This window comes from Vulpes lagopus, chromosome 7 (genome assembly GCF_018345385.1).
Source record: "Vulpes lagopus strain Blue_001 chromosome 7, ASM1834538v1, whole genome shotgun sequence".
NCBI lineage: Eukaryota > Metazoa > Chordata > Mammalia > Carnivora > Canidae > Vulpes > Vulpes lagopus.
This window is the reverse complement of record NC_054830.1, coordinates 52,558,558-52,585,882: the sequence shown is the minus strand read 5'-3', so window position 1 is coordinate 52,585,882 and position 27,325 is coordinate 52,558,558. Positions and strand designations below refer to the sequence as shown.

The 27,325-nt window shown below is 48.0% G+C and overlaps 1 protein-coding gene across 4 annotated transcripts in view; it reads right to left on the bottom strand.

Moving 5' to 3' along the window:
• Window positions 1–958: 958 nt before the first annotated feature.
• IFT122 (intraflagellar transport 122) overlaps window positions 959–27,325 on the bottom strand; it is a 71,299-nt gene continuing 44,932 nt past the window's right edge. The window contains exons 16-29 of one of the 4 annotated variants that reach the window (XM_041762004.1): window positions 26,295–26,348; window positions 22,678–22,839; window positions 18,491–18,657; window positions 15,619–15,790; window positions 14,049–14,151; window positions 11,994–12,134; window positions 10,707–10,801; window positions 7,615–7,715; window positions 5,550–5,715; window positions 4,946–5,057; window positions 4,182–4,307; window positions 2,382–2,461; window positions 1,881–2,045; window positions 959–1,410 (exon numbers count right to left, since the gene is read on the bottom strand). In XM_041762004.1, coding sequence (XP_041617938.1) covers window positions 1,321–1,410; window positions 1,881–2,045; window positions 2,382–2,461; window positions 4,182–4,307; window positions 4,946–5,057; window positions 5,550–5,715; window positions 7,615–7,715; window positions 10,707–10,801; window positions 11,994–12,134; window positions 14,049–14,151; window positions 15,619–15,790; window positions 18,491–18,657; window positions 22,678–22,839; window positions 26,295–26,348 — 1,734 coding nt within the window. In that variant the 3' untranslated portion in view covers window positions 959–1,320. Of the gene's footprint in view, window positions 1,411–1,880; window positions 2,046–2,381; window positions 4,308–4,945; window positions 5,058–5,549; window positions 5,716–7,614; window positions 7,716–10,706; window positions 10,802–11,993; window positions 12,135–14,048; window positions 14,152–15,618; window positions 15,791–18,490; window positions 18,658–22,677; window positions 22,840–26,294; window positions 26,349–27,325 lie in introns of those variants that run through there. The other 3 variants (XM_041762006.1, XR_005988930.1, XR_005988929.1) reach the window with 3 other exon arrangements.

Genomic DNA, 27,325 nt, shown 5'->3' with positions numbered 1-27,325 from the left:
CATCTCCAAAGAGAAATGCAGAGGGAGGCAGGGGGGAAGGAGTAAGGTAGGGGGCCAGCTTCAGCACACAAAGCCTGGTGGCATCTGCAGCCACTCCCTTCTCTAGGCCTCAGTCTTCATTCCTCACAATGGGGACATTTGTCCTGCTCTGCCCACTTCACAGATGAACTGTAAAGTATCAATATCTAATCACCAGGGCAGTTTTCCTAGCTGACAACCCAATTCTCTTTCCCCTGCTGTCAGGACTTTGCATAAAGCTCTGAATCGTTGCCATCTCTGGGACAGGTAGAGTGGAGGGCAAAGGGAGCAAGAGCTTCTACCCAGGGCTGGGTGAGCCCTTGGGCTCCAGGACCTCCACCCAACCCCAGGGCTACAGAATGGAAATCATAATCCTTCCATCACAAAGATGGTGTGAGAACTGAGACAACATATGAAACTCGGCTGGCACAGAGAAGGTCCCAATAAATGTCAACTCTCCCTCCCCAGCTTCCCAGCTTCCCACCCTTGCCCTTGAGCTGCTGAATCCGACATTGTTGATGCTCAGGGACAGGGACCTTAGCAGAACCTCAAACAGGTTCACTGGCTTCAGGAGCTGGAGGGCAGGGCAAAGTGCAGTGGGGTGGAGCCTTTGTGGGGCTAGGGGAATAAAGTGAAGGGGAGGCAGGTGCTGGCCCTAGCCAGGAAACAGAGGGTGGGCTCCAGAACCTCAGAAAGGTCCTCTTTGCCATCTTCTGTGGAGCCAGGAACTTTATTTTCTGGTAAAGATGGAGCCCCACTAAACCAGAATAAATAAATACCCGTTCCCCTACCCATTCCCATATTGCCATTTCGATTAGATTAAATTTTAAGAGCAGGCAAACGTAATGTTCCTCTCAGATCAAATTAGAAACAGGTGCACTTTTGCATAAGGAAATTAAGTTGCAGACAATATGAAGATTTGCTAAAATGCAGACACTGATGAAAATAAGTAGCCCTTTTATTTGTAATTATTGAGGCAATCTGTTCGCAAAGTGTACATGTTAATGGTCTGACAGATCTGTGGACTCCAGCAGGCTGCCATGAACAACTCAGAGCCTTTCTGAAAGTAACAGATTTTTTTTCTTAGAAAATATATGTACATTCTCTTCGCCATCTCCTGGTGCTATTTACAAGGCACGAAATGCCATAAATAGGAATTCCGTGGTTACACAAGGCCCCTCCCTAAAATACACACTTGATCTGGGCAGAAGACACATTCTGACAGTTTAACTCTTTCTTCCTTTGACAGCCCAGCCAAATGTGAGGTGGCTCTGATGGGAGCGGTGGTCCTGAGGGGGCCGGTCATGGGCTGGGTTCATCGATGCGCCTCCGACAGTAGGGGCAGCAGGTGTGCTGAAGCACCAGGAGCTCGTAGTCCTCTGAGTGGAACATCTAAGGACAAATGGTCATGATCCAGGGCTAAGCCCTGAGCCTGGCAGGGCCTGCTGCCCTTCCAAGGACACTTGACAGTGAGTCAGGGCTAGAAACACCAGATCCAGAACACCTTTGTTTGAGGACTCAAAGGGAGGGGCATGAGGGTCTGGAGTCTGAGGCCCCTTTTTTCTGAATGAAATTCAAAGGTGTATCAGTCTTGCCTGGCTCTCCCAAATGAAGGGCAGGTACAGAGAGCACGGGACCAGGGGCAAGCCCACTCCAGTGTATGGAACACAAGTGAAAGGAGGGAGGGCCTAAGGATGGCTGAGTCTCTTCCCAACTTGGAGCCTTGCCCTTGGCCTTGGGATCACTGTGCTATTCTCAGATGCCAGGTGTCCCCAAGGGGACACCCCAAGGGGACACCTGGGAAATGGAAAAGCAGCAAGAAGAAGAAATTGGTAACCACATGTGAGCTGTAGGCACAGTACCTGGAAGCAGGAGGGGCACATGGTGATGGAAGCATCAGGCAGGAGCGAGCGGAAGTACTGCCACTGCAGCGGTGGGGGCCAGCGCTTGATGAGGACGTCCCTTCGGCTCATGGAGCGCAGCACTGACCGGCTCACCACCACAGGCACAAACTCTGAGCCGCCTTGCTGCAGGGTGAGCAGGTGGGAAGAAGAGGGCACTGGTGCTCTCACACAGCCAGGGTGACATGTTAAATGGGTCATGATCCCAGAATCTTTGGGACAACCAGGGAGGATCCAAGAGATTTCCCCTACTGAGTACCTTCATGGAACCCTGCCAGGTCATGTAGCTCCTCTAGCCATCTCTAGTGATAGGGAACCTATCACCTCAACTCTCCTGGCAGCACTGACAGGGAACAAGTCAGCTTCATGCTAAGAAGTGTATATAGGAGAAGGGACCTCCAACACCCCTCCCAACAGGTCTCACATGCCTCCACAGCCCATCACTCAGAGAGGCACCCTCACCTCAAAGCTTAGCTTTGCTGTGAATGGGTCATCATCTCCCATTGAGTCCATGGTCTCGTCCAGCCTCAGAGTCTGGGAATCTGGAAGGGTCTGGTCAAGGACAGAACCTGAAGCTGAGTGGGAAACAGGCTCCACTCTCCACCCAATGCAAGATTCACAGGAGCTCTACATGGGCCTGGTGTGTTTCTCCATGACTGTCTGTGGAACAGGTTTCTAGATGGAGGAATGGAAGGAATGCAGGCCAGGCCCGGGAGGGGACAGCCCTGGTCACACAGAGGCTGGGACCAGGACCCAGTGCACAGGTAGGAAAGGGGCTACGATAGAACCTTTGCTGCCCCACATAGACCAGGACATGGCCCATGTAGGCCTGATCAGAAGCACCAAGTGAGCAGAGGCTATAAGATTGCTATGGGTGGGAGTAGAAATAATGGGCTAGCTGGAAACCATGGCCAGCAAACTTGGCAATATCTGGAGAAACACTTAGCAATCACCAGGTGGTTCTGTAGGCAACTGAGATGGACTCACATGTCCTATTTCATGGAGAAGGTGGTAAGAGCTCCTGCAAATCCGGCCAGCCACACCAGGCTGAAGGTACCTAAGGAACTGCCCCCCTCTGCCAGACAGTGGCAGAAGAGCTGATGTGAGGCCAGGGCAGGGGTTGCTCCCACAAGGAAGGGCCTCAAGGGAATGGAGGCTGCTGGTGCCAAATCAGGTATGAGACATGGCACCAGGCAGCAACAACCCAACAACCCAGCAACAACCCAAAGCATCTGAAAGCTGTGCAGAGGGTTGGTAGGCTGATAGGATTCCTGTCTCTCTACTTCGGGAGGTAACTCCCTGGCTTTTCCTTTTTCCTCTGCTCCTCAAAATGTGGCCCATGGACCAGTAGCATTGACATTACCTGGAAGCTTATGGAAACTCAGGCTCCCAGTCCACCCAGACCTGCTGATCCAGCTACTGTATGCCAGCAAGGTCCACAGGGGCAGAGTGTGCACAGTCACATGTAGAAGCCCCCCTCTTGTGTCTAGCTAGGACACTGAACACGGTCTTAGCCAGAGGGATAAGCTGAGGTGTGGCCTTTGGCCCAAGCTGTCCCAGTGAGGATGTGCCCTGAGGTTTTTTGCTGTCATGCTAGGAGTATCAGCCCTTTCCAAGGATTTTAATGTTGATAGGATGCATGGTTGGTACCGTTGGTGGAATGGGGTGGGTGCTGCCAAAGAGTGAAGCCACCCACAGGACAGCAGAGCCAAGAGGACAGGAGATATCCTCCCACCAGTGCCAAATGAGCACCTGGATCCAGCTGAGTGTCCATCTGTGGCTAGGCTTCCTTACACTCTTTTGTTTGCTCAACCTGATTGTGGTTTCTGTCTCTTGTACAGACATAAAAGAGACCTAATTGGAAAAGCTGATAGAGACATCATATGTTGTGTTGGTTGCTCATCAACTGTGTATGGCCAGAAGCACAGACAGTACCTTTTAGGAGCCAGGGTAGGTGGGAGGCCCTCCTGGAAATGAGGCAAAGGTGAATATCAAGACACCATCTCTTCCTCCACAAGCCTCTTCTGGGCCTGTGGATATGTACTGTTCCCTCCAGTATCTCTGAACATTGGCCAGCTCTCAGCCCATTCCCAGCCCCTGTCCCTGCCACCATGTGGGCCTCTCCAATCACTCGGCAGTGGCCTGCCACGCCCTTGCCTCCACCGGCCCAGCTATCCCCCAATGCCCTCCTGCCTCCCATCTTATACCCAGGCCTTGTGCTTGGCTGACACACACAGGAGTCCAGCCCAGCATCCAGGATACTGTTGCTCGTGATCTCTTGCCATTTGTTCTCACGCTTATGTCTTGGTGCCTCCAGGTCAATGAGCGAGACAGCTTCTTCATCAGTGATCCCCTCTTCCAGGTAGAATTCAACCAGGTGCAGCACCTCTAGAGGGCACAGGGCATGGGGAGGGGCCATGGAGTGGCTGTCTCAGGGGGAGCTAGGGGCTGGGATGCTCTCACCAGGTAGCACGAGGGGTGGTGGGAGGATCAGAGTTCCTTCTCCACCCAGTAGCAAGCTTCTCTGTAAGCAAGGAGACACAGCATGGCCGCCTCCTTTTGCTCACATGTCTGGAGGAAGCAGGCATGTATGCGTGTATGCATGTGTACGTGTGTGCATGAGAACCAATGGCCTTTAACCCTTCTCTTCCCCATAATAGCTAGATGGGCTCCTCTCCAAGGGAGGAGGAACAGCCTCTGCCCAGCTACCTGGAAGGGGCTTCTGATCCTTTGTCAACATAGAAGGAACCAGGACATAAAAAGATCATCTTAGCCTCCCAGACCAAATGCCTGACCAGTGGCACCTGGAGCATTTGTGTTATGCAAAGCCCCATGCCAGGTTCTGAGGGGTAGGTACTTCAAGTCTGGGCAGCCCTGGATCCTAGTTCTGGGAACCCTTAGTGACTGAGTGTCTGGTGGGGTGGGTGTCACACTGTCCCTAATTTACAAATGAGGACACGTGTGGCCAATCAGCAGTGGAGAGAGTACAGCCATCCATGGCTGCTCCATCTGCATGCCAGACTCACCATAGGAAGAGGCAGAGAAGACGAATGGCTGGCGGCAATTGATGCAAACATTGCCCAGGTTGTTCAGCAACGGGTTGTTGGTGGAGCAGCGGTAGCACAAGGGCACCAGCTCCTACAAAAGCACAAGAACCACAACTGCATGAGGATCAAACCCAGAGTGAGGAAATGCTCCCCGTTCTGATTTCAGTCCCCTGGGGCCTGGTTGCCAAGAAAAAAGGCCACCTGTGTGGGCTAAGGCAGGGGCTCATAGGACGAGGTGATGGCAGAGTGCATGGAGCAGAGGGAGGTTAAGGGCAGAGCAGTGCGGGCTGGACTGTAGCCAATTCAGAGCCTCAGAGGAGGGCTAGGCAGCAAGAAAGGGGAGGGTTCTGTGGCCCACGGGGACCAGGGACTGTGGCTGGAGCACAGCAGGCTGAGTAGAGAACAGAGGAAGCAGAGAGGAAAAAGCAGGAGTTAGCAAACCAGGGCTTGGGAAGGGGAGGACGGTGCAGAACTCTGAGAGCATGGTAGCTATCTTTCAAACAGAACCCAGTCCAGGAAAGAAAGCATCAGGAGATGTCCAAGAAGAAAGGAAGCCTCCTGCCTGAGAAAGCTGTGCCCTCACCTCACAGTCATGGAAGGGCTTGGAACGGATGGTCAGGCTACCCAGCTCAATGGACTTCTGGAACCTGGCGGGGATCTGCAGGCCCTGCAGCTTGTCGTAGGCATGCCGAGCCAGCTTGTAGGCACCCAGGGCTTTGCTTTGCTTGGCGAGAGTGAAGAGCGTGTTCCTGCAGATGACAAGGTTAAGGACAGCAGAGGCCACACTGGGCCCAAGAGCTGGCACTGATTACCCTCAGAGTGAGCCCTATACTGGAATGCAGCTTATTCTAGTGCCAAGAGGGCATAGGCAGGGCCTGAGGAGTGCTTTGCTCATTTGTGGGATGTAAGTGTACTTCTCAGATATCACGGCACAGGGATTTTTCCAGAGATAAAAACTGCAGTTTCCATTAATATTTTAAATTTGCTTAGGTTCTGCTGATGGCTCATCTTGTACCCTGACTAGGCCAAAATGACTCTTCCCAACTAGGCCAGCCTGCCAGCCAGGTCCTAGGATGCCTAGCACCAAATGCCATCCTGCTCTAGCCTCGCCAGGTGGGGCTGGTCCCAGATTGCCTGTGGAGCTCACTCAGAACCAGCTCACAGAGACCATGGGGTATAGAGCACTTCTTTCTGCCCATACTTCACCAGGAGCCACAGTGATTTCTGAGTGATAGGCCTCCCCTACTCTCTGAGACTCTCCTCTGAGCTCCTCAATCTCAGGCCACAAGCCTTTGCACTTGATCCCAGGTCATCTAAATGTTAGCTGTGCCTGGGCCAAGCCTGACCTCTCTTCCTGGCCCTGCTTGTGAACTCTCTGCCCCACTTCTCCGTGGCAAGCCCCAAGTACCATGCCTCCTTCCCAGTCTCCTTCCCCCTGATGCTCCTGTTCCCCACAACCCCAGTGTAGCTCCTTCCACTCCAGAAGTTACATGGTGGTAAGTTTCCTTGTCTGTGTCTCCACTATCATTCCTCAAAGTCAGGTACCATGTTGGGATCCATTTCCAGGTCCCCAGTGAACAGTATAAGGTACAGCTTAGGGCAGGGGTTCAATCAAACTCTGTTGACTTGGGACGCCTGGGTGGCTCAGTGGTTGAGTGTCTGCCTTCAGCTCAGGGCATGATTCCAGGATTGAGTCCCATAGTGGGCTTGCATGGAGCCTGCTTCTCCTCCCTCTGCCTGTGTCTCTGCTTTTCTCTGTGTGTCTCTCATAAATAAATAAACAAACAAACAAAAAACCCTCTGTTGACTCGAACAGAATTTGCTGGAAAGGTTGGGGACAGGTTCCAAGGCTCTGGCAGATGTGGCCTTGGCCACTCCTCTGCAAAGGTCTGGGTCAATGAAGGCACTATTCGATTCCCCTGAAATGTAAATGATGGGTCTGGAACCCTTTAAAGAAGCCATTTCTTTAAAGTGGTACTGATCCATCCACGACCTCTCCAGCCTGGCTCCAATTTCTCCTGTACACAGTATTTACTTCACCTCTATGCCTTCCCATGTGCTGGGTACTCCCCTGGAACATCTACTCTACTATCTTCCCTGGTAGTCTTATAGGATAGGCATCAGCTTCTCTAGGCAGCCTTCCCTGATCATGGGCCCAGCCTTGACTACATTCCACCCTTGATCATAGCACATATCCCAATGAACTAAGCCCTGACACTTGTTACCTCCTCTACTAGATGGCAGCTTTTTCACATACCACCAATGTCTGAGGTACAGCAGGTGCTCCATCTTCTGGGCTGAACAAATGCCCCCCACCCAGGGAAATGCCCAAGAGTCCAAGTGCTTCCTATATTTGTTATACCCTCATTTATGGGTTCCAGGAGGGCTTGGGCAGTGTGCTGCTTAGAGACCCACTGCTGGGCCAAGTCCAGAGAGCCCTGAAAACTAATCTTCTCTTGGCACTGGCCCCTTAGCCTTCCTGGCTGAGCCGCTTCTACATCGAAACAGTAGCAGCAGGACAAACTCTCTTTCTTCCCTGAGGGCTACGGGCGAGAGGAAAGGTTCTGCCAGTAAAGTGATCTGGAAAGAACTTCACAGGGGCCATTAGACAAGAGGGGTGGGACAGAGGATGGGGGGTAAAAGGATACACTTTAGAGATGCCCAGGGGGGTGTCTTTGGTTAGGCTGTGCAGGAGGAATCTGGAAATGTTGAAGAGGGTTTCAGGAAGATGGAAACTGAAGGGCTCCTCCTGCAGTGAAAAAGCAAACAAGGATTGAATTCCTCAACTAAGCAGCTGCTACACCAGGCCAAAAGGCAAATACCAATAATTCTGAAATATTCAATAAAAGAGCAGTCTCCCTTAATGAGCAGCTATTATGTGCTGGGCACTTTACAGCTGCTGTCTCATGTGGTCTTTATTTTATTTTTTTTAAGATTTTATTTATTTATTCATGAGAGACAGAGAGATTCTCGAGAAGCAGAGACATAGGCAGAGGGAGAAGCAGGCTCCATGCAGGGAGCTCGATGCAGGACTTAATCCTAGGACTCCAAGATCATGACCTGAGCCAAAGGCAGACACTCAACCACAGAGGCACCCAGGTGTCCCTCGTGTGGTCTTTAACACAATACTGTGAGGATGTATTTTCATCTTCACTGTACTGATAAGAAAACTGAGGCCCATAGAGATGACTTACCCAAGTCACTCAGCTAGAAAAGAGCTGAAGGAGGATTCAAACCCAGGTCTGATTCCAAAGCCTAAGAATGCCTCTCTCCCAAGTTGCACTGCCTCTGGAGTTAGTTATGATTCCATTTCCCTGAGCTCAAGTTGTCTCCAATTAGCTCTGAGAAAGAGGACCTTTTATGTAATTTAGGACATGACCAGACCTAAGCATGTCATTAAATTGAGGCAGTTAACTCTTTAGAGCCTGAAATCATGTGCTTCTTCTCAGCTCTCCAGCAACAGCCTGGCCGTCCAATGCCCACCAAATGCGCACATGTGCTGGAGCTCCTCAACTGCTTATCCTCGCACTCCTAGAACCTGGCACGGGCCCTAGCAGACCAGGCACTCACACACACAAATGGGTCTTCTGTACCTAGAGGCTGCCAGAAGTTCAGCACAGTAGACCACATGGAATTTTCTACCAGGAGGGGGTTCGTAATAGGTTAAGAATACCATTTTGAAGGGATCTGGCACATTGTCTACAAACTAAGACTACTTTAGATGACAAGATGAAAGCAAGCCAGCTCCCACCCCCCCTTGAGCACTTACATGGTAATAAACTGACATTTCCTGAAGGGTCTTACTAAGCCGTACTTGTCACTGTGCCAACAGGACTTAGGCCCTAATTGGCCTAAATTTGTGAGAACTTACTTTATATTACTACTTGGATTTGGAGCCCAGTATTCTCTCTTTAGCTCTCATTTAAATTTCTAGAGCCTCTGTTAGTTCCAAGAACCCAGGAAAACCTGAGACTGCATCCTTTTCTGGGTGAGAGCCAGGGAGAAGCTTGCCTTTGGTGTGGAAGCTAAGAAACGTCCCAGGAAGAACAGAATTGGTGGGCGGGGGAGGGGGGTCCTCAGGATTAGTACCTCTCCTCTGGGAAAGAAGCCGTTACCTCAGGAGAGGACTGATGCTTCCCTTTCCAGTCTGCTCTGACTCAGAGCTGCTCTCTTGGGCCCTAATGCACCTGATAGAAATGAGGGGCCCTGAAAAGACTATAAGGAAGATGAGGTCCTTTGAAACCACACCATGGTGTAGGGAAGAGATGAGATGAAGGACTGACAGCAGGTCCAGGTAGAGCCTAGCAGAGTCTTTCTTGCCAGACTTTCTTCAGAGGCAAAGAACATGCTCAGTGCTCAGCAGAACTGCGAAATGCTCAGCCTGCTGGGGCGGGGGGGGGGGGGGGGGGGGGGGGGGGGCGCGCGAACAGTGGTCGGAAGCCTCCACACAGGGCTAACACCTGTGTCAGGCTCTCTTCCAAGTGCTCTTCCAATATTAACTCATTTAATCCTCACAAGCCCATCAAGTAGGTACTATTATGACCCCACTTTATAGAGAAGAAAGCTGAAGCATAGAGGCAAGTAAACAATTTGCCAAGGTCACACAGTGCAGCTGGGGAATGAGGCCAGTGGTTTGCCTTCTCCAATTTAAAGGATGTGGGCGATCAGAAGCTAAGAGCACAGGCTCCGGAGCCAGCCTGTCTGGGTTCTAGTACTGGTTCCCACTTACTAGCTATAGGATCTCTGTGTTTAGTGCCTCTGTTTCCTAATCTGTAAAATGAGGATGACAGTACTTATCTCACAGCATGATTGAAAGGATTAAATAAATTGATATAATAAAGCCTTCAGCACATTGCCTGGTAAATAATAAGTGCTCAAGGGATGCCAGGGTAGCTCAGTCAGTTAAGCATCTGCCTTTGGCTCAGGTCATGATCCCAGAATCCTGGGGTGGAGCCCCACATTAGCTCCCTCCTCTCACTCTACCCCTACCCCTGCTCATGTGCACATGCACTCTCCCTCAGATATATAAAATCTTTAAAAAATAAAACTGTAAATGCTCAATAAAGGTTGGTTATTGGTATTATCCTCCTAGCTTAGCACAGGATAAGCACACCCTGTAGGCGCTTAATCAACATTTGTTGAGTGATTAAAGATAATGCGAATTGAGGAGGCTGATAATAACCTATCACTTGTTCCTCATTGTCAGGAGATAGATTTAAAATGGTTTAATCAAAAGAATCAGGGAGTAACTAAAAAGAACTATTTGGGTCTCTGGAGATCAAGCTGACCCTCCTTTTATAAAGAAAGAAACAGAAAATAAATTGCTCAAGGGCACCTAGCAATTTAGTGGCAGGGCCAAGGAGACCTTAGACCTTTGGTTAGAGCCGGGCTTTCACCCATCTAGAGTGGAACATCCACCCCTGAAGATTTTAGAGATAATCCTTTGTCTGGCTAACCCAGAGTCAGCCTGAGTTTTATAAATGTAAAGCAGGCAATTAGAAAAGCTGACTCTAGCTCTGGCTTGCCAATTCAAAAGCTCATATCTTGCAACAGGTCAAAAAGATAGCTGAGGAAAATCAAAGTCCTAAACTTTGTCTCCCAGGAGCAGACCAGAATTTATTGGAAAGTCATCCTGTTGGCCATTTCCATCCAGAGGTCTGCGGCTCTGTAAGACGTGCCCAAGGCCCCTAGCTCAGTAGGCAGCACCCCCCACCAGGTCCCTGTCTCCTGGCCATCTTACCGTGTACCGCTGAATGGCATGGTAACCGTGGTACAGCTCAGCCAAGTGCTGGAAGTGGCGGAACTTGTCAAGCATCATGTCCTTCTGGGCAGGGTCTGAGGAGTGCAGCGGGAGCAGGGAGGGCAGGAGGGCAGGAGGGGGAAGATATGTCAAGCCATGTCTATAAGGAAAGGCAAGCCAATGGCAACATTGCCAGTGTCAGCTCTCCCCCAATATCAGACCTGTGCCAGGGAAAGTGACAAGAGATGCAGTGATGGGAAAGTTGCTATTGAGGAGCTGGGACCACAAGACAGAGAAAGTCTCAGCTGGGCAGAGCATGTGGCCATGGAAAGTCTGAGAATGTTTCTCACAGGTTATCCCAGATCTGACACTATAGCCTACCAGGTCATTCCACTGGAGAGCGCCAGCTGCAGCATGACGATAGTGATCACCAGCCCCCGGAAATACCAGAGGAGCCTGGCGTAGAGGGTGAGCAGATGTCTTCATCTCACCTCCAGCCTCTTCCCTCTGAGCCATGCCTTATCCAAAGCACAGACCACTGGCCAGAACAGAAACATCCCACCTTACACCTGGACCCAACAGTTTCTAAACTGTAACCACAGCTTCTGTGAGGCTCACAGCAGCCTTATAAAGAAAGCAGGATAGAGAAAATTAAAAAAAAAAAAAAAGAAAGAAAGAAAGCAGGATAGGATTACCCCCACGCCACAAAAGGGGATATAAAGCTTAGGAAGAAATTGTGACTTATTACAAGTCACCTAGCTGCCTCCAATCCTAGTGTTTCTCCCACTCTGGCATGCTGGCCTTGGTCCAGTGAAGAACATTTTCCTGTCCCCTCTGCTTCCAGAACTCTCTCAGTGCATCATGGGAAGTCTCAAGAAAGCAACATTAAAACTGTTTTCCTGCCTGGGATGAGCGAGAATCTGGAGTGTGTTATTGTAAAGTGATCTCTTTTTCATCTCTCCATTTAATTAAATTTTTTTTAAAGTGCTCACCTGGGTCCAGTTATAGACTCCCAGGTAGCAGGGGAGAGATATGTTCTGAATTAGCAACATAGGCCAGGACCTCCCAACCATAACCCCAGGACGGCCCTCATACCATCATTAAACTTATGGGCAAACTGGAAAAAGATGACACACCAGATTACGCCACTGCAAGACAGGGTTATGGACAATACACCCAATAAACAAGCCCAGGGCTTTAATTAAAACGTCCCGGCTCTTTCGATGTTTATCTTGCTGCCAGAGCAGGGCTTGGGGAAAACAAGCGGCCTGGCTGATGTTTACTTACCTTGAGCTATATCAAGGCACTGCATGGATAGCATCCAGTAATAATAGGCAGCGTCATTAAATCTGCTCTCTACCACGGCATTGTGTGTGAGCTGCTCCAGCACCCTGACCGCTTCTCGCTGCCGCCCGGCCTTGTGGAATGCTGAGGGGGCACAAAAACACACACAATTGGGGGAGTGGGATGAAATTCTGCAGGGCTTGAAAGGGGCTGCTGTAGAAGTAGGACACTCATTGGGAGCATCTGCAGCACTTCGTTGCTGGGATGTGCCTCTCAGGCCGAAGGCTATAAATAACTGAGGCTACATCCTGAAAAAAGTACAGTGAGCTTTATTCCTTTCTGGCTGGGAAAAGGCAACTGACTTTGGAAAAGCACGGCAGAAAGAAAAACCTAGGGGCCAAATTGCAGGGTGAAGTCTGAGGATGGCCCTGCTGCCCGTTACTCATGAGGTTTTACCCTCATCCCGTTCTAGGACAAAGCTTTGTGACATCTGGGGTGACACGAGTAGCACTCGACACTTTAACAGGTTTGGTGGTTTACAAAGTGTTTTTGTTGCTGATTCCACTTTGGATGGTCACAATAGACTTATGAAGGTGGAGACAAAGTGGCATACTCAAGGTCACAGAACCTAGTCCAACTCAAGTCCTCCATCAGTTTTCAACTGTGTGCTTTTTAATGACAACCTTGAAAAACATGGCTCAGTTCTAGCAACCAAACATTTGTGAAAACATGCAAAAAAAATCTCTGAATAATTCCTATATCCATTTAACATAAATTTTATGAATCTTCACTACGTGGCCAAACCCATACGATGTTGGGGGCTGCCAGGGAAGCACTTCTAGCTGTGACATTTGCCCACATGTGGGCACTCAGATGATTCAAATCCTCTGCTTTAGAGAAGGAAAAGGTCTGGCCTTTGTTCCAATCTCATCTCCAATCTCTTGTCTGAGTACCAAGTTACTATGGCGATGGATTCTTGGAAGGGCAGACACAGACAGATGGATAGGTTGATGTGTTTTGCCCAAACATGCACATACTTCAGCAACTGGGTGCTCTGGAAATGCTAAAGCAGAAGAGAACATGCTGTCTTTCAATGGGGGCTTTTAGCTGAGGAGCTCCAACAGGGAGACATTTGTTCCGCAATGTGTCCGGAGGTGGCAACTGTTACCATATAGAAGTGTAAATGAGATGCTATGGAATATGACACACCCAGCTTCAATTAGAAGACTTCCTAAGGAGGCAGCAAGACCTAGTCACAGGAATCACATTCCCAGGCAGACAGAGCCTGGTCCAACCCTGGCTCTGCTACTCTCTCTGGCTTTCTGACTTTGCAGGGCACAGTCAGCCTCTGTGTCTCTGCAGGGCTGCTGGCTAGGTTGAGGATTATGTAGTTAAGTGCCCAGCTGCTGCCTGACACAGAGAAGGTAGTCACATTTTAAAATTATTATTACCAGTTAAAGCTCTATGCTTCCTTTCGCTCCTATCTCAGATATTGCCATACTTGGGGTGCAGTCCATTTTACCAGTGGAAATGCCAAAGAACAGAGGACACTGCATTTATCTGAGCCAAGTTACTATTTGCAGTAGAGGAAAGTGGCAGGTGAGACCATGCTTGACACTCTTTGGGAGTCCTCATATTTTGTCCCCACCCCAGCCTGGCTCAAATTCCCTCTCTGCCACTTCCTTGCTGTGGGATTTGCAAATCCCTTTACCTCCTCCAATCTCAGCTTTCCCATCTAGAAAACAGTTCTGACATCATAGAGCTACTGTGAGGATTAAGTAAGAAGCTACATTTGAGTGCACAGTGCTTTGCTCAGGGAAGAGACAGGACCTGCCTGAGATCTAAGGGTAAGTGAGTGATGGACCCCGGTGTGTCCAACTCCAAAGCCCATGTTCTTTCCACTGCTCCCCAGTCTTTCACCAGGAAACACGTCTCATCCCCGGGATGAAGTCGTCCATCTTCAGACCTATGATGGGAGGGGCTTGGCAGCCTTCCTGAAATATAAGTCTTGGCAGTACCGTCTCCTCCTTCTGCAAGGTGCTAGTCTGTGTGGCCTACCTTTCTGGGCTTCCTCAAAACGATCATTCTCTGCTAGCCACTGTGCATAGGGCACATAGATGTCATCCTTAAACTCGGGATGCTTCTCGCCCAAAGCAAAGGCCTGGAGGAAGGAGCAAATGCAGTCTTAATAAAGCAGCCCCCACAGCCCCCATGAAAACATGGCACTTGGCTGAATCCATTAGGGATGTGTCATATTTTGCCAGCCTGACAACTTAGAGGGGGAGAGTGCCTCCCCCTACCACCACCCCCAGAAACGCAAAAACAAATCAGCTCTTTGAAAACAAAAGGCAATTAACAGCAATATGCAAGCGACTGGATTCAATAACAACACAGTCTGTTTCTGGACCACAGAAGCAGCACAGAATCGGAAACATTTTATTTTGAGGGTTTGCGTGGGCTCCTGTAGCGCTGCAAACAGATTTCTTTTAATTGCAGATGACACCTAAGGAAACAGAATTGACATTATCATCATCACTGCTTATTAGCTGTCAAAGATGACTGTGGACTTGGTGCTGAATGGGACCCAGTGATTGCTTTATCTAAACCCCAGGACCACCTGTCAGGCCAGGAGAACTGGAAATGAGTCATGGGGGACAGTATGTGACAACAGGGAGAAAGTTTGCCTGATGCACAGTGAGGACTGAGTGTTTCTAAGATGCTCTAATTTATGCTACTTGAGAAATATCCCAATAAATTTATCTTGAGAAGCCATTATTGCCTCCATCCTTTGCCCCACTTCATCTCATCAGTAACTTTGTCACCTCACCAAATGGAGCCACTCAGAGGGCAGACAAGAGTCAGACAGCTTTACTCAGAAAAGATCTTGCTATGGCTCTATAAACTAGACCTCAGTGGGTGGTCTGTGGGTGGGGTGGAGTGGGGACCGTGGGTGCAGCCCCTCATCCTCTCAGGAATGAATTTCAGTCCAGGGCACAGGTAGCCAGTGACCTGGAGGGTAGGAGTCAAGCCATGGAGTGGGCAGCTCATTGGCTATTTTGGCCAGCCTGGCCTTAGCCATCTTTCCTTTCAGGCCTGGCTAATTCTTCCCATCCACCCTTCATACCAGAGGAGTCCAGGTTAGGGGAAAGGGGGAGAAGGAGTTGCCTGTGAAATGGCTCTGGTAGCCTGCACTTGAGGAGTATGGGTGGCATTTTCTGTCAAATGGCACCCAGCAGATTTTGAATGCTACACAGGTGTGTCTCCATGTCAGAGATTCATCAACCTGTGGTGCTGGTCAAAAGCAGCTCAGACCAACAGCAGGCACCGGGCTGTCCTATTAACTCTCACATCCCTGGTGTCTATCACAGGGCTCCCCTGAAGCCAGCAATGCATAAAGATTTTCTGAATGAATGAATGAATGAATGAACGAACGAATAAATGGAGAGCTAATATTGAAAGGGCCTCTAAGACACTCTGGTTCAAAGAATTTGAGGGTAGGCTCCTGATTACCAGGCCAATGTTCATTCCCATGATGAGGGCAACTGCCCTCCAACCAAACCACAAAAAGCCCCTTGTGGTCCAGGGCTCAAGTGGGCCCCCTTGCCCAGGAGGCATGCTATACCCTCACCTCATCCCAGCGCTGGGTTTCCACATACAGCTGAACCAAGGACTTCAGGTCACCAATCTTCAAGTAGGTTTCAGCAGCATAGCCAGGGTTATCCAGCTTCTTAAAGTAGTAAGCACACATCAGCAGGGGCTCCCGCTCGGCCTTGTCCAGTTTACGGGCAATGTCGATTAACCTGGAGGTGAAAGCACAGGGAGGAGATGGATTCCTGTAATAGGAACCTAATGGAAGAAAGCAGGTCTTCTTGGGTCTTCTTGAGGGCAGGCTCCATGTTGATTCATGTCGATGTCCCTAATGCTCGATATGGGGCCATGCCCCTGGTGCTTGACAGGTGGCTATTAAATGAGTAAATACATAATCCAGAAAACACTGCCCAGTGACCAGGAGAAGTCCCCCGCTAAAGGACACCGTCTCCCTGACTTTGTGTGCCTTTCACAGAGTCACTATCTACCCAGGAATGCCTGGGGAGAGAAATGAACAGCTACGATCACCTACTGGTCCAAGCACAGTGCCATGAGCTTTCACATGTGTGATCTCACTGAATCCTCATTGACCTGACAGGTATTATTCTTTTCCTTCTACAGATGAGAAGACTATATAGGCTAGGTAGAAGGTGAAGTGGCTGCTCAAGACTTTGCAGCCAGGAAGCGGCAGAGGCAGAATGCTTTTTACACACCATTTCAGGAATTCTCAGGGGAAAGTAGAGGCAGAAGCAGGAGAGCCCTTCAGCCACCAGGACTTCAGAGGAAGAAGCATGTGTGGAACCTGCGCTGAGTTCTGGAAATCTTGGCTGTGCCTCTCCTGCCGGCCAAGGTGCTACCCACGGGTGAAGGGCCCCAGGGACCACTGGGGCTCACCACTTCTTCCCAGGGGTAACTGGCCCTCCCACTATTTGTGGAGACCTGGGGGGTGGATGAAACATGTTTGTTCCCTCTGGTCAGGCTGAGGTTCAGAGTAAAACCAGCTCTCTACCCAGCTTGCTCTTTGTGAGAAAAGAAGAGGAAGCAGCTGTAACAGATCCCTGTCTCAGACACAGGCAAGCTCGGGGAGGCCTGTCAATCTGTACTTAGAATAATAATGGCATCTAAAAATAACATTTCTCAGCAGAGAAAGAACGCATTTTTAGGGAAAGGTGGCACAGCCAACCCTTTAGAGCCCCCCAACCCCACCCATCAAACTAAATGTCCCTGGAGAAGAGGCACCTTTTACAACCAGACCTGGAAAAAGGACGGAACATACTTAAATATCTCTTTCCTGAACTAGTTAGGCATCTCCAGAGTAACCTGATACATGTCAGTTGCAAATGAAAGTGACATGAAAAACCAGAGGGGAGAGCAGGGCCACAAATCTGCTTGGCTCTCTTCTGTACCACTCCTTTTGTGAAAAGAATAAACTGGTGGGGGAGGGCAAGATCTATGCCTCTACCTTTAAGAAACTTTATTCTTGCCCCAGGGAAAGATGGGGTGGTAGGTCACATACGTATGGGGTGTATGTGAGAAGCATACACACTAACTACATGGTGGGGGCTCAGGGAGGTAACTTAGTCATTAACCAACCTCTCCTTACTCAGGTCCTGCCTAGGCCACCACTACCTATGGACCACAGTGTGGCTTCCAGAATAACCAACAGCCTTTGGGGCTCAGATTGAGCCCCCTCAGGAGCTGCTCCCTCACCTATTCTTTACTAGCTGTGGCAGTATGCCCCTGTATATGTACATGTACACACACATACATACACATGTGAATATGAAGTCTATCCTCCTTGACTATGGAAGGAGAAAGCCCTCCCTCTGGAGGTCTGGTGCTCTAGAAGTCTCAAAATTCTCTCTCTGGGCAGCCCCACTGCCTGCCTGCCCCTCTTCTGTTCTCTACCTTGGTGAAAGAACAGCTTTCAACTCCCTTGCCCAGCCAGCTCTGACACCTGCACCCAGCTGGGTCCTGTCAGTTGTGGCTCTTCCATGTCTCTTTCTTTCCTTCAGCCACATGTCCCCCTGGTGCACTGACTGGCCATTTACTTGGCCTCCCTCCCTCTCCTTTTCCCTCCTTCTACATCTACTACCTGTGTGAGCTTGCGGCAGCACAGCACCGACCCAGGGTCCTTACCCCTACTGACAAATCTCAAGGCCTTCACGTGGCACCCAAGGCACTCCCAGGGTGGCTATCCCAGATCCCCCTGTCTGGAGCCACCCTCCTGCCCCTACACATGTATTCCATCCCCAGCCAACTCCTGGTTTGTGCTGTTCCTTTGGCCTCATGCCCTTCTCCTTCCTACCCTACCTCTTAAAATTCAAGGCCCTTCACTTTACAAAGACCACATCCTAGAAGATGATGTCCACAGTTCCTCCCGTGAGAATTCATGTCTCCTTCCCTGGTGTGCTTAGAACTGTTCTTGTTCTTTAGTTACTACCATTACACATGCTAGGGGCACTGAAATCAGTCAGGTCAGTCTGAAGCTCAGTTAAATGGTTTCTCAGCTATTTTGCCTCCTGTGATCACTTGGTCCTTGAGCCTTGGTTTCCTCATTTGGAAGCTGGGCATGGAAACACCACAGCTTAGGGTGTTGGGGAGCATCAAATACCTGCAAGATATAGCAGTGCCTGGCTCCTAGGAAAGGCTCAGTGAATGGCAGTTCTAATGCCTGGGTGTCTCCCCCTACTCTTCTTCCATCCCCCGACCCTTTCCCCAGGGACTCACTAAGCTCCTCAAAGGCAATGATTGCTTTGTTCAATCTCTGTGTCTCCCAAAAACCTAGTCACTATAACATTTGGATTATATATTTAGAAAAATACTGTATTTTCCCTTGTCAGTCAAAACCAAGAGATGACATGACATGACATGCTGCCAAATGCTTCTTGGGGCAGGAGCTGAAAACCCACATGTCAACCCAACCATGGTCACCGGTGATCTCTATGGCCTTGACATGCTCTCCCGCTGAGATGTACATCTCCACGGCGGCTTTAGGCTCGTTGATATTTCTAGCCCAGTCAGCCTGTTTGGTGATTAGCATCTTTGTTTCTTTGGGGTCTCCAGATCCAAGGAAATCCTGAGGAAGCACAACAAACAAAAACACTCCGGATTAGAACTTCCTGCTGCCAGCATTACGTCAGGCTGCCGAAAGCTGGAGCAAGGAAGGGCTCTGTTTGGCTGAAGTAGGCAATCAGGATGCAGGCATGAGCCCATCCCTGCATGGCTGATTAGGGGGCAGTCCCAGGTGTCAGGGAGGAGTGCTCATAAGCCCCACAGGTGTTCCTCAGGGGTATGGGGACAGTGTCAAGGACTATGGCCCTAAACATTTCCTGTCCCTCCCACTAACAGACATTTGTTCTTCAGCTAAACAATACTTTCCGGACTCTTTGGAGTACTGTACACAAACTCTGCAGTGTTGAGGTTTTATGATCAGGTTACTTTCTCTCTCTCTCTCTCATATAGAGTTGGATATATGTGTGACTATTCCCATATAGTGACTCTATAACCTGGTTGCCTAATTTCAAATATCCAGACCTACAATCTTCATTCAGATAATAGGGACGATACCACATGCCTCATAGTGAGGCTAAGCACATGGCCCCATACACCTAAACAGACAAAATGATGTACAGAGTTCTGGGGGGAACCCCTCCATGCCCCCTCTTCAACTACGCTAGAAGTACTTTTCACATCTGTTTTCTGATTCTGCTGCCTGAATTTAGGGCATCATCCCATTATGTGCCTAGAGCAGATAAGAAGCACAAGTATTCTTGGTTAATTACTTTTCAACTGGATGATATCAAACCCTGTTCTGATTATCAGATCTGTAGGGGTAGGGGCAGCAGGAGGCATGGGGTGGGGGGGAGTGAGGGGAAAGGCCTAGAGAGAATCTGGAAGGAAGAGATGTCCTTCAACCACAACATGTGGCCTCTGAAGGTCTATGCCTGGTTTTCCTGGGTTCGCCCTGGAATGTATAAGAAACAGCCTCAAAAAATCACCTTTTTAGGATACAGTTAGCCCAAATATATACATGGGAGTTTGCCATAGTTGAGGCAGCTTTGGTGCTGGTATTTTTAAAGGTAGGGCTTTTCAAAAAGGGAAATTAAGAGTGCTTAGAGCCCAGATCTGCATTACTAGTAAGAAGTGGTTTGTCTCAGGAATAATGTACCCTGCAGAGAGTGCACTGTGTCAACCTCACAAAGTATAAAAAAAGCATTCCTTTCCCCATGATTAGCACTCATTTGTCAAGAAAGTACAGTCAATGTATGCTAAAAACCCACTTGAACAATTAGCTCTCTCTCTTTTTTTTCCATTTGCTTTCAGGGTAATTGTGTAGTCCCTAAAATAATATATTAGATTGGCCTAAAACAACAGGAGGAAAGGGCATCATTTACTCTGATGCTGGGGAACCAATAAAAGATAGGCCTATCTCGCTGGCCTCTAGTCTCTCTGGAGTTCACACAGGGGAAGAAGCTAGGAAAGCATTCACTGACAATCTGAAGATGCCTAGTTTGGGCCATTAAAGATATAGCCTTAAAAAAAAAAAAAAAGATATAGCCTTTACTCTTGGCAGCTACTGTAATACATACTGGTTATGCCAGTGCAAAGCTCGAAACTATGCTAACCTGGTTGGTTAAATGAGGTTAGCAGCTGGAGAAAAGAGGCACCATAAGAGAACAGAAATGTCCTGCAAAGTGAGTGCTCCAGGGACTCAGGGTGACTAGTGAGGGTCAGAGGCCATGAGTGAGCCATAAATTTGGGTCATCAACAAGGAGACCAACCAGACATATAGCTCACAGGTTTGGAGGAGCCACCTCCAGCCCAACAGCCCAGCTCAGAGAGCTCTGACTTAATTGAAGCTGAGTCTAAATGATTCCTTTGAGGCTCAGCAAACTGGGTTTTCAAAGGTTCTTTGGTCCCATGAAGCTAATTTACATGTTATCTAGGGCCATGGCAAAGACTGTGTCCTAGAGTGGACAGAAAGAGGCCGTGCTGAGTGATGAATGAGACTAAACAGTGTTCTCATGCCTGGTGATTTTGATAAGGACATACTACATAAGAGTTAAGAGCATTATAATTCCCTTTATCACCATATAAACATGTCACTTATCCGGAAAGCATACAATTTATTTGTACGTGGGAATGTAATTTAAAAATTTTCTGAAAACCAGATTGAATCTTGGGAAGCAATTTTCAAGTAAACAAAAACATGCCATGTTAATAAGCACTGTATTTCCCCAACCCCCCAACATAATTTATATGTACACATTTCCTCAAAGTCAGACTATTGGGGGTGGGGGATTGAAACAGAACCAACTTACTTGGTATTTCGATCAAAAACTAAAACCAAAACAACCCCCAGAATACTTACCTTCATAGAGGCAAACAAGATGGAGTGTGTAAGTGGGCTGCATTTATGGATAGGAGACTGTGGGTGCATGAAGCCCACCTGAGGTGTGAGGAGGGGCCTCAGTGTAGGGAGAAGAGTGGGGCTGGCTGGGGAGAGGCCTGAAGAACAGCTACTCTGTGGTCACACTTAGCTCCTCTCATTTTCCCAACCTTTCTATAGTTTGGCCTTTGCAAAGGGCTTTCTCATATATTATTTTGTGCAATTCTCAGAAATGAGCTGAGCTGTAGCTATGGTACCCTATGAGAAGAAAATGGAAGCTCAACAAAGTGAAGAAGCTTTTCCTAGGTCACCCATGTCCAAATGTCAAGGTGAGCACCACCACTGCCTACTAGGTTTCAGAGGTTCTAGGAAAGGCTTCTGGTTCTGAAGAACAACTACAACCTGCTGTTCCTAATGCCTATATTCTACTCCTAGGGATTCAATCCTCTAGTTAAGGTTCTGTCCTCAGTTTAAATCTCATTATCTCCAGAAAAAGACATAATGATTTAGTTGTTCTCAGTATGAAGTTAGTGCTAAATAGTGTGTGTGTGTGTGTGTGTGTGGTGGGAGTGTAAGGAGAGGGTAAAAAAGTGGAAGAGGACAAAGTGGGGGAACCTCAAGCACTTGGATCTGGGGGATGGGGTGAAGAGACAGGTTAGGACCCAGGTACTCATTCAGGGCAGAACCCCCTGGGCCACATCACAGTGACCAAGATGCAACCCTCACCTCCAGGATCCCACAGGTGTAAGATGAAAGAGCGTAGCCATCTTTGGAAACAAAAAAGGAGAAAAAAAATGGGGAACATTTTCCATCTTGAATTTGTGAGCTAGATAATTACCATTAATAGCCACTAATTGGTTGTGGCTGATGACTCACTTAATAACATTGTGAAGCTTATTCTGACAGTACCAGGAAAGGCAGGTTAACAAAGGCAACTCTGCGGAAGGAAGAACCTGGTTGCTCAATGCACCTAAGGCTCTTTTACCTCGTATTAGCTCCCCAGTGGGACTTGTTCTCACATAAACCATCAGGAGCCTGCTCTCGGAAGACCTCTGTCATGTACCCAGACCTGCTGGGGACTAACCTTAATAGAGGACCTGCAGATGCAAGAGGAAATCTCCATCACTCATACAGATGTACCTCTGGATGACAGAAAGCACACTGTGCTAGTACCAGAGGGCAAGGACTCTGTTATGGTATTTCCAAGGCCCAGTGCAAAGCCCAGTATCAATCAGAGAGCAGACACTTAGGAAACCTTGGCTGAAGTGAACCATATTGTCCCATATGACAATGGTAGAACCAGCTTGTGCCTGAGGATGCTGATTCTCAGTGGCTTCTACAAAGAAAGGTTTGAGAGAATTTGTGGGAGAAAGATCTGAAGCTCTGGACCCTAAACACTTAATGAAAGGACCATGCTGGTTCAGACTCAGTCTACAGACAGTCCATCCAGTCCACTCTGTCACTGACAAAGGTGTGAACTATCATACTCTTGTCCCTTTGATCTCAGCCTAAAAGGTCAGCTTTAGGTCAGCTTAAACCAGTGGCCATCGATGGTTTCTTTGTTTGCCAATTTGCCCAAACTCTTTCTAATAAGGCCATTGCTATTTTTCCATCTGTGTCACTTCTTGGGGTAAACATCTTAGGCAGCACAGTATCAGAACGCAGGTGGGTTCCATGAATCTTGGGCCCAGGATATGACTAGATTACCTTGGCATACTCAAACATGCGGAGGTCAGTGTACATGTCGAGTGCGAGGTTCTCGTGCCCACTCCTCTTGTACAGTTTGGCGGCTTCATGGAACTTCCCCTGGTAGGAAAATACATCTGCCAGAAACAGGTCATTGTTGGTCTCTCCCCGCTTCTTCCTCTCCTGGAAAAATTAGAAGCACAGGAAATAGCCTCTGCAGCCATGGCAGGAAGCAGCCTTTACAAAGGTTAGATGTTGCTATTTCAAGTTAAGCCCCTGGGCCTTTCTACTGGAACCTCCACTTGGCTCCTGGGCTGTTGTGTCTCTCACCTAGGTTTCTGGTGGGAATGCTTGACAACAAAAGCAGATTTGTTTCCCCAGATGAGTAAAGATCAAAAGTAATGCAAACTTTTGTTTGTTTAACGGAAATTCCTCAGAGTGCTTTCTTGTATATTCTTCCAAGGAAACAACTGTATAGTTAGGATGGTGTGTATTTTTTTTAAAGACTTATTTATTTATTTGAGAGAGAGAGAGCATGCACACACACAAGTGAGGAGAGGCAGAAGGAGAGAGAGAATCTTAAGCAGACTGCCCACTGAGTGCAGAGCCAGACACAGGGCTCGATCTCACTACCCAGGAGACCATGAAATCATGACTTAAGCCAAAACCAGAAGTTGGATGCTTAACCAACTGAGCCACCCAGGCGCCCCTAGGATGTGTATATTAACCACTTATTGGCAGCCCCCAAGATCCCAAGATTTCCCAAGTCCCCAGGGCTGGTTTGGCCAAGCTGTGACCCATGATGATGCAGATAAGTAAAAATTTAGTGTCTCTTCCCAAGAAAGAGACCAACAAAACAGGATAATGAGTCTTCAAATGTCTCTGTCTCTAAAGAGAAGCTGAGACACATGCTGAGCATCCACTAGGTGCTGGGTATGTACTTCCTTCCCACAAGGACCCAAGAGTGAGTGGTACCACCCAAGTTCACACTGAGGGAAGCTGAGATTCAGAAGAGGAGCAAGTGAGGGTCATATAGAGTTGGCCTTTGGACCCAGTCTGGCTGACTCCAGATGCACTTTGTACCACAAAATACCACCTTCGGAAACAAGTGACAGCCCCCAACCACACACCTGCATGCGCACATACACATATGAGCAGCACTGAGGATGAAGAGAAGTAACTGGCATATTCCTTCCTTCCATGTTAGGGAACATTCATTAGTCTACAGCTCAAGTATTTGTAAACACTCAATAGCACCCAATCTCTCATCCCCAGCAGTTTGCTTTTGCTTGTTTTCTAGCAAGTGTATCACAGTGGAGGAAGATGAGACATTGAATCAAACTCCCAGACAAGCTGGTGAAGTTTTAACAGCTGGAGGCAACATGCTTTCCCACTGACAGAAAAAAATTTTAAAAACCAAAAAAACCCCCCAAAAACAATAACTAAACCCCCCCCCTACACACAGTTTAGGCTAATCAGTCAAATAAACTAACTCCTAATTGTAGGGAGTGAATCAAAATCTTGCAGTAGATTAAAAAAAATAGGTTTCACTAGGCATGGAATTTAGGCCACTAGGCCACAGAATATCACCATGATTAATAAAAATGATTTACATATATTCAATATGAATATAGCCATATGAGCAGATTCTCTTCCTCTTGTTATCAGTATAGTTATATCTCCTCTGTTCCAAAGGAGCCTAACAAGGAACCTTCGTTCCCTGGAATAGCGCCAAATGCCCAGAAGCAAGCTACTAAGGCCTCAGAGCAGCCAAAATGGATCATCACTTGAAAGCAATTTGCTCTTTTTTCAAAAGGCAATTCTTACAAGTTTAACCAACTGCCCAGCTCATAGCACACTAGAAGAGGCAGTAAGACAGGAATTCAGTAAAACATGATACATGGTGAAAGGTGGTCCTCACAAAGGTCAGTTACCTCTGCATAGAGAACACATTCATCCCATGATTCCAGGTTAAGGCTCCTAGATCCAGACCAAGTGTATTCCCAAATGCCAGCCCCGGAGAGTAAGCAGTACTGGGCATTATGAGTAGATGGCTCTGAACAAAGCCTTAACCATCTAGGTAATTAAGCAACGGACGATACAGATGCTTCCTATGACAATTCTGGGGGAAGGGTTAGGTGGGGAGGGGGTGCATCAGAAGCAACTTCTTAGATGGCAATAGGGCCTCAAGTAAAGATAGCTTGAGCTTGGGAATTAGAACTGGCTTTGAATTCCATCCAAGCTTTTGCTTGTGGACCCTTGGGGACGTGACATAGCCTTTCTGAGCCTTTCTGAGTTTCATTATTTATCAAACAGGAATAAGAACAGTATCTCATTAAGTCAGTATGAGGATTTAAAATACAGTTGAGACTTAGGCAACATCAGTGTTAGGAGCACTGATCCCCACAGAGTTGAAAATTGAGGTGTAACTTTGGACTCCCCCAAATTTAACTACTAATAGCCTATTGTTGACTGGAAATCTTACTGATAAATAACATAAAGTTGATTAATACTGATTTGATGTGTTACATGTATTATATTATCATATTCTTCTGATAAAGTAAGCTAGAGGAAAGAAGATATAATTTTTAAAGATTTTATTTTTAAGTAATCACTACACCCAACGTGAGGTTTGAACTCAAGAGTCACATGCTCTACTAACTGAACCAGCCAGGCACCCCAAGAAAATCATACAGAAAAGAAAATATATTTACAGTACTGCTGTATGTATCAAAAACAATCTGCGTGTAAGTGAACTTGTGCAGTTCAAACCCATGTTGTTCAAGGGTCAGATGTGGTATATGCACTGATCGGGCATGTGGCACTGAACAGGTACTCAGCAAGGGACAACTATTACTCGACTATACAGTCTATGAGCTCCTGCAGGCCTATCTTCTGCTAAGCATTTTGCCCACTGGGCTCAGCACAAGGCTTGACCCACAAGCCTTGTGATTATTATGTTGAACTGAATTTCAGGGACAAGATGTTTGCTGATTTCCTCCCTGCTTCCATATGGGAATTCAAATGTATCTCACATTCCCTTAGCCTCACAATAAATCTGTTCAGGAGAAAAAATATGTATGCCTTTTTACAGACAGTCACAGGAATTAAGAGTATTGTCTACCGTTACCCAGCAAATGGTACCCATGGAGCCAGCCTCTTCAGCATACCCTGTCTACATGCTCCCTCCCCAGATCCCATTGCTGTGAGTGGGGAGCAGATCACGTGCATTTGGGAAATGCTTTCTCCACTGGCACATTGTTGGAGTGCTAGAGGATGGTAACTACCTAACAACCACTGCAGGGATGAAAACCAGTTACTGAGAAACCTATTTAATCCTCCTAGAAACCCTGGGAAATCAACCCATTTCACAGACAGAAACCAAAGCTCAGAAAGATTAGGGACCCACCTGCCTTACCTCATGACCAAGTGACAGACTGCACTCCTTGCTCCCATGTGCCATCTCCCCGCCCCATGGTACTCTGTACCCCCAGAGCAAGGCTGTGGCTCAAATGCTCAGACATCAGTAGGCTCTGTTTATGTGCCCCTCAAGGTTCTTGCCTGCTAGAAGAGCTCCCTATAAGCCACTGACAGTGAGTCTGTGCTTTCTTGAGAAGGAAGAACATTTTGTCTTTTACCTCAATGCTGTTGATGAGCTCTAAATATCGGAGGTCTTGTACTCTGGTGAAGGCCTACAGGGGAAGAAATAAAAGAATGAAATCAGCTGCCTTCTGAGCTTCAAAAGTGGGTGATTGGCTGGGGGTGGGAAGTCAAGCTTTAGAAAGTGAGCCAGTAAAGAGGCAAAAGAAGCAAGCATTGATTAATCGCCATGTGTTCAGAGGGGTTATACCACCCAGTGAGGCACGGCTTTATCCCTGGGATTAGTCCACACAAAGAACAGCAAAGAAGTCCTGGTTGCATCAATCACTTTGGGATTAGGTAAAACAAAACTGTGATACTGCAGTTTGTGATGGTGCCCACTTGGAGGAATCTCTATGCAAAAGAGAAGAACAGGGCGGTCTGATACTCTAAGGCAGTGTCATGGGAGTGGGAGTAGGGGAGATGTACTGACTGAGCAAAGACTGCTATACATCTTGGTGACTGGGATGGAAAGCAGGAGACAGCTTTGCTTACCAACAGTGCATAAATACAGGGCACCCAGAGCCCACAGTACCAGCACAGAGGAAGAGGAGGAGGGGAAAGTTGAGAAGGAATAAAGATGGTTTCTGGAAGGGGAGGGGAGGTTAGAGAATAAATCACTCCAAGTCCCTGGAAGGCAAACTCTTATGTAAATCCTAAAAGTGTAGCTCTTGCCTGGACTCACAGTAAAGCCAGAGACTTTAACCCATAGGCTTCTAGAAGTTTCTAGGCAACCTTCCTCAGAAGATTGGTGTTAGCAAAGTCTCTTTTGGTGCCTTCTGATTCTGCAAGGGGTTTCAAGGAATATAAACTACCATGTCAGGCTGATCTTCATGTGGCTTTGCTGTCAACATTTATACTCAAGTGTGCTGCTTTAAAATGTCCCATTTGAAATGGGCTGACATACCTAAAGGAGGCAGCAGGTCCAGAAGACCTTAGAATATGAAATGCAGAAGAATCACCCTGACCACTTGCAGCTTCTACTTCATTGCATGACATCCTCCATCCTCGAAATATTTGAGGAAATGAG